General features: G+C 46.6%; 1 protein-coding gene across 2 annotated transcripts in view; it reads right to left on the bottom strand.

The window, feature by feature from the left end:
- Slc36a4 (solute carrier family 36 member 4) overlaps nt 1–7,574 on the bottom strand; it is a 38,901-nt gene that overhangs the window by 20,699 nt on the left and 10,628 nt on the right. For both annotated transcript variants that reach the window (XM_005346823.3, XM_013346290.2), the window contains exons 2-3: nt 1,759–1,882; nt 732–822 (exon numbers count right to left, since the gene is read on the bottom strand). In XM_005346823.3, the coding sequence (XP_005346880.1) occupies nt 732–822; nt 1,759–1,882 (215 nt within the window). The remainder of the gene's footprint in view (nt 1–731; nt 823–1,758; nt 1,883–7,574) is intronic.

The raw sequence follows: 7,574 nt of genomic DNA, 5'->3' as shown, positions 1-7,574 counted from the left end.
TGCCTGGATCAGGGTGGGTAGCAGACTCAAAAGGATGCCTGGATCAGGGTGGGTAGAAGACGCAAAGGGATGCCTGGATCAGGGTGGGTAGCAGAACCAGGCAAAACTTACCTGAGCAATCAAAATCCTTTACACACAGTACTATTAAACCCAGAAAAATGGGATAGCTACAACCTCTATGGAAGCCAATACATTTAAAAAGTTACGTCTAATTTACTTCATTCATGAACCTGCCTCAACATGGTTCTCAAATGCAGCAATTATACTGCCTCTAGCACTTTTTTGATATCTGTGTTTAAAAGACATCGTTACTCATTTCAACTATTTTTCTTAGGTATGAATACTGCATGCACACTTATTCTGACTCTAAAATAATAGTGAAGTTACACCATAAATATAATCCATTCCCTTAATATATTAGCTGTTGTGGGCACACTGCATAAGCCACTGACAGCATGCCGAAAACGAGACATAGCCATCTTCAGAAATCAAGACCTGGGTTAGGTTTGAGAGTCTGTTGTTGCTAAATGTTAAAAATATGCAATCACATAGAGATGAAAACAGTAATTCCCACTCTGGTTTAGGTACCATGATTACAGTTCACATAATTATACCAGAACAGCAGTCAACGGCCACCTACATGCCACCTGGCCAGGTTACACTGGATAAGGTGAGAATCATCCTTACAGACAACTAACTGTCTCCGGCGTGGAGAGCACAGACAACCTTACCACAATGCCGGCATTCTTTATTGCCAAGGGGAGTCCTAAAAGGCCGGTTCCAATGTTCCCCTTAAGAAGATGCATCAGCGTCTGCATGAATCTGGAACGAGAAAGCCATAAGAGTTAAGCGTTTGACCTAGGGACCTTGAAAACGAACAAAACAATGGTTCCCATCCCACCAGCAGGCAAGAGGACACCCTAGGGTCAAGTGCCATCTTCACTCAATAAAAGCCAAGTACAAAGAATTACTGTGGAAATTAAACAAAATGTTTAGTCAGTGTTGGGCATGTAGAACAGTAATTTAAACCTGGTGTTCTTATATCTGCTTTGCTGCTCTGGTGTCGAGAACCCTGAGGAAATGGCTGGTAAAACAGGACTTACTGGCCCTGATAACTATGGTTCTAAACATCTCATCTATGATTGTCACCGTAAAAGTAAGTTATAAAACAATTCTTTATACAGGCTTTAACACTATACTCAGGTAAAGTAATTTCTATTATCACGAGCTCCCTCAGGACTTGACTGGAGGAGGTCTTCTTGACCAAGAAGAAACAAACTGAAATTAAGAGAAGCACAAACTTCAAACTCATGGAAGAAAAATAGCTGGCAAGAGTCACTCAGTATTTTAGTTCACACAGGATCGGATTGCAGGCGAGTGTGTTTAACCACTAAGTTATTACTAAAGCATAGATTCGGTGATGACAAGACACCAACAATTATAACCCACTCTGCCAGCAGCCTATCTCCTCATTCTGCGTGAGCCCCACCCTCCAAGAAGCCTTTCTCCTAACACTTAACCCTTCTGTCTCCTCTCTGGCATGGTTCTTTTGAGGGACACAGGATTCGTTATTTCTCACCACTGGAGAAATCCCCATGCTGTTCAGTATCCTGATCTCCTTCTACAAACATCTAGGATTCTGACTCCTCATCTTCTGCATCATCTCTGTCATCTGTAGCATCCTGTCAAACACCCAGAGCTGTGGGAGACCAAGAAATGCACATGGTGTCAGCAGAGCCGAGGGCCCGTGACACTTACGAAATCCCATGCTGCCCGTCGAGCTGGTAGTGCTTCTGCACTGGCAGGATCATCTGTTCCTGCTCCTCGTCCGACGTCCCATCGAAATTCTGCTCGTTTATTAAGGGCCTCATCACGTCCATATCTAAAAAACAGAAACAGTCCAGTACCACTGCTTGTAAATCTGAGGTAAGGCTACAACTCGTGAATTTTTAAGTATCAGGAAGTACCAGGCTAGAGAGATGAAATGGCTCACTGGATAAAACGATGGACCCACAAGTTTAAGGACCTGAGTTCTGATCCCTGGCACTCACACAGAAGCCAGGTAGCCATGGCAGCTGCTTGTAACATTTGCACTAGGGAGACATAAAGACAACAAGCTGAGTGGCTAACCAGACTAGCAAGATGCCATAAACTCTGAATTTAGTGAAAAATCTTTTCTCTATGAATAAAGTGGAAAACAACCTAGGAAGACACCTAAGGTCAACTTCAGGCCTATACACACACACAACACACATGTGCACACATACACGTGCACTCCTACGCATGCAAGCATTCCTACACTCTGCAATGCTCACACGCACACACACGTGCACACCTACACATGCAAGCATTCCTACACTCTGCAATGCTCACACGCACACACACACACATGCACACCTACACATGCAAGCATTCCTACACTCTGCACTGTTCATATGCACACACACACATGTGCACACCTATACACGCAAACATTCCTACACTGTGCACTGCACACATACAGGTGCATGTGTAGCTACACACGTGCAAGTATAAATACACTCTGCACAAACACACATGCATGTGCACACCCACACATGCAAACATGCCTACATTCTGCCATGAGCGCACATGTGTGCGCACACACAAACACACACACACACACACACACACACACACACACACACACTATGAAATGCCATCTGTATTCATTGGAACTGAGTATCTTAGTTCATGTTAACCCCGAGTCTTGATATTGTCACAAAAAAATCAGACTTACTTTCTGGATGTTCTATTGGATTACATACAGTGTAGAAGAAAAACTTAAGTAATACAGAAAGTTCTTGTTTTATACACATGAAGTTTACAGGACAGGAAATGTGAAGAAATAATGAAATATATTTTCCAGTGTTCTCATCTCTAACAATGTTTTTGTGTGACTATTCCTCACTGCCCTCTTACTGCAATAGAAACCACTCAATCTGAATTAAAGCTGAAATACAAAGCCAAGCATGGTGGTGCACGCTTTTAATCCCAGAGCTCAGGAGGCAGAGACAGACAGGTCTCTGTGACTTTGAAGCCAGCCTGGTCTACAAAGTGAGTTCCCAGACAGTCAGGACTGTTACACAGAGAAACTCTGTCTTGAAAAAAACAAAACAAACAAAAAACAATGAAGTACAGAAATTTTAAAGGCAAACTCTTTGATCTACCACTCACAGTGAACTGACACACCAGGGGATGGAATACCTATAGCTAGAAATGATCAACCCCACTCTTCAAACTTCTCATTTTACAATAATTTCAGGTTTAAATCTGCAGCAACAGGAAACATACTAACTTCCGCCATTTGCTGCAACTGCTTTTTCCCTCTCATACAAAGACTCGGTTCCATCAGTTACTGCAGCACTAACACACGTGATCCAGGTTCACTCTGTCTTGAAATGCCACATTCGAGTGCTCTCTTCCCCAGCTCTTCCCCAGGAGTTCCCCATCAACTCCTCTGAGCTGTTTCAGGACAGGTCAAGAGCACAGCCACAGACTCCATTGTCCTGGGCTCTTCTGGTCACCTCTGTCATTGTGACTTTGGGGGTGTTTGTAGTTCTCCTTAACTTTTTACTGTCTAGACAGTTTGAATATGTTTAAATCATGTGTACGTGTGCATCTGTGTGTGGGTCTGTGCGAGACTGAGTGCAGCGCCTGCAGAGGACAGCAGGAGGCCTCAGATCCCTGGGAACTGGAACTACAGGTGTTGCTAGCCACTGGTGTGGGTACCAGAGCCTAAACTCACCAGCTGAGCATCTTTCCAGCCTGCCTTGACAGTTTTGAATGTTATACAGTTTCTACCTATGCATGCTATCGATCAAATGTGAACTGTCCACTGGCTCTGCTCCCCTGGGCACTGCTGCTTAGGGAGACTGGACCTTCAGAGGTGGAGCCTGACTCACAGTGAGTATCTAGACAGGGCGGGCCCTGAGGTGCACAGCTCAGCCTGCTTTCTGCGGTCTCTACCTCTTGACCCACTGAAAAGCAAGCAAGCAGCTCACGCATGCTCCCACCACGTGCTGTCTGCCACCATGTTTTCCCTGCCATGACAGACTGTAGCCCCTTCTCCTGTTGCCACCTCATGGTCTGTTTTCGAATGTATTATTTTCTGTAATGTTCTTCCCATCATGTCTCCATCTGTACCTTAGATTTAGATCTATAGTTCTCTGACATTCCCTCAACCATCCAGAAGCTTATGCCAACTAGAGTGTCTCAGATAGGCCTCGGAGGGCTCGCTAACAAACTGACATGCTCCACCCCTGAAGGGGAATCTCAACCAATCACCTTGTTTGGGGGGGGTGTTTGCCCCGGGGCCCCAAATAGCCTATAAAACCATCCATGTGTGCTTGTTTGTCCCTTTTGTTTCCTGCTCTTCACTGGAACCCTGGTTTTGTAAGCTCTCCCCTTATTAAAGCTAAATATATTATATTAAACTAGCCTGGTTAATTCTGTTCACCGCATCATCTGGCGCCCTAAAGTGCGGTTTTTTAACTACCCCAGTTGCTCCACCTTGGGTGCCACTCTGTAGTAGTGCGAGCAACGGGCTGTGTTCTGCCTGGCTCCCAACCAACCGCCTGGCTAGCTTATGCCCCGAAATAATTACACGGAAACTGTATTCTTTTAAACACTGCTTGGCCCATTAGCTCTAGCCTCTTACTGCCTAACTCTCACATCTTGATTAACCCATATCTAATAATCTGTGTAGCACCACAAGGTGGTAGCTTACCAGGAAAGATTCAGCATGTCTTAACCTTTGCCTGTCTCGGAGAGGAGAATCATGGTGACTGCCTGACTCAGCTTCTTTCTCCCAGCATCCTGTTCTGTCTACTCCGCCTACCTAATTTTCTGTCCTATCAGGCCAAGCAGTTTTCTTTATTAATTAACCAATGAAAGCAACAGATAGATACAAGACCCACCTCTATCACACCCCAAAGTTTCTGGCTCAGGTCCTTGGCTGGAACTACGAGTCAGGCCTTAAGACCCTGATGTGGGGGACTTGCTCACTCTCAGAACACAGTCCTAGCAGGTTCTTCAGAAAGAACTCACCCTTCATTCAAACTTAGCATACAAAGTACTGGGTCTCATGATACTTCCATACATGCTCTGTTTTTGTTCATCTTCCCCCTACTTCCCCTGCTTTCCTCCCCTGACTCCCCTTCCCAGGAGCCTCTTCTGTTTCTATGCCACTCTCCTTTATCCCCTCCCCAACTCTTCCTTAAGACCTCATTTTCCCCCCTCTCACGGTGCCCTTCCTAGTTTCTAGTCTTCCAGGACTCTACACAGGACTAGCATAGCCAAGCCATGGGGTGGCTCTATTTTTGTCTTTTGTTTTATTTTGCCTTGGGTTCTGGGTTTTTGTTTTTTATTTATTTATTTTTTTAGGAAAATCTGGTATTTCCACAACAGCTGTGCCAGCTCACATTTTCACCAGCAGGAGGCACTCTTTCCCACGTCCTCACCAGCACTTGCTGGCTTCTGCTTCTCTGCATTTGGTTAATGTGTCCCACAATCCAGCTATCTAAAGGGCTAGGTGTAAAATCCTCAGCTCGCGTTTGCCTTGCCTTTCTATAGCTTTTCCTGAGTGCTCTAATACCAGCCTTATGTTCTTAGTCACTCAGTGATTTGTCCTTTGTCCTAGAGGGCCTAATGACCTATTGTATCCTTTTTCTCTTTAACTCCTTATTGATTCTTTGTGGATTTCACATCAAGCACCCCAACTCATCTCCCTGTCCCTTTGTATCCACCCTCTGCTCTTGCAACCTCCCCCACAAAAAAAAGAAAGAAAGAAAACTTTAAAAAAATTAAAAAGAAAAAAGAAATCTCGTTATGGAAGCTGGAGCCCTGCCATTAGCCACACAGTATACCCTCAGTCCAAGAATCTTTACTTGTAAGTCTTCATTGCACTGCTACCTTGGTGTTGGCTCACTCACACCTCCACCACCCGAGCCAGCTCTCCTGTGCTGCTCAGGTGAGGTGCAGGGCCTGCTCTCCAGTGTTCTACAGCCTAGAGTAAGGGGCAGGACCAGCTCTCCCACTCTCATGTGCCCGAGGCCAGTTCTCCTGCCTGCTGCAGGTGGTGAGGGGCAAGGGGGTAGGACATCTTTCTCTCGCCCATGCCACCACATTCGGCAGATGAGGGACAGAGCCAGATCCCCAGCTCTCATGCCCTCAGAGACAGTTCACTCACACCCTTGCCAACAGGGTCAGTGCTACTGTGCTGCCCAGGCAAGGTGCAGGGCCCACTCTCCTGAGTGCTGCAAGTGACAAGGGGCAAGCAGGGAGAAGGTATCTCTCCCTTACCCACACCAGCACACAGCATATGAGGGATGAGTCCAGCTCTCCTGCTCCCACGCCCTCACGGCTGGCTTACCAGCTCCCCTGCCTCCAGGGCCAGCCCACTGTGCTGCCAAGGTGAGGTGCAGGGCTCACTAGCGCTTCACCCTGTGAGGGGCAGGGGCGGATCAGCAGCTTTCCCTAGTGCTGCCCCCAGTGAGGGGTGGGACCAACCCTGTGCAGTCCTTGGATATCATGGTCCCAAGCAGCAGACCAGGGACATCCAAATGGCCTTTGGTGGTAGCATGGGCCATGGACATCATCACAGACCCAGACCTGACCTTCAGTGGCAGCAAGGGTAGGGACTTCACCATGGCCCCAGGAAGCTGTGTGGGCCGCTCACATCAGGCTGTCCCTCTCCACCCTCAAGTCTCCAGACCACTCTCTTCACGGTGCTCAAGCTGTTCCTCTGCTCTTTCTCTACCATCTCTACACCCCACATCCACACATTGTGGTAGCTCGTGCTGCAAGCAGGATCTCCAGGTGTCTTCTTCCTGCCCACTCTACGTGGTGGTGGGTGGGGGTTCTCAGTGTCTTCAAGCATTTGTCCAACCCAAAGCTTCCAAAGGAAATAAATCTCTGGCCAAAATTGGGCAATACAGTAAAACCAATTCAACACAGAGTCTTGAAGTCTCATGAACTGCCACCACAGCCAACGAGAGGCCAACGATGAGAAGTAAACACAGCAGGCCATGCCCAGTTGTGGGTCTCCATTCTATAGGCACTGCTCCTCTACCTGGCTACGGTACATTAGCATTAGAGGCAGCCCCTGCTTCCATTGTTAGGAGTCCCACAAGTAAAACAAGCTACACAACTGTCAACTGTCATATGTGTGTGTTGTATGTATGTATGTATGTATGTAGAGGTTCTAGGCCGGTCACATGTAAGCTCTCTGATTGTTGGTTCAGACTCTGTGAGTTCCTATGAGGCAAGTTAGCTGTTTCTGTGGGTTTTCATACCCAAAGATGCTCAATCATACCACAAGACACTTGCTCAACTATGTTCACAGCATTTTTATCCATAATAGCCAGAACGTGGAAACAACCTAGATGCACCTCAACCAAAAAAAAATGGATAAGGAAAATGTTTACACAATGGAGTGTTATTCAGCTGTTAAAAATAGACATCATGAAATCTGTAGGCAAATGGAAGGAACTGGAGAAGCACGATACCCGGGCTGCAGCCGAGAGTCTGGAGAAGCACGATGCTCAGGCTGCAGC

The sequence above is a fragment of the Microtus ochrogaster genome, chromosome 5 (assembly GCF_000317375.1).
Source record: "Microtus ochrogaster isolate Prairie Vole_2 chromosome 5, MicOch1.0, whole genome shotgun sequence".
Lineage (NCBI taxonomy): Eukaryota > Metazoa > Chordata > Mammalia > Rodentia > Cricetidae > Microtus > Microtus ochrogaster.
Note: the sequence above shows the minus strand (reverse complement) of the source record. Positions and strands in the feature narration are given on the sequence as shown.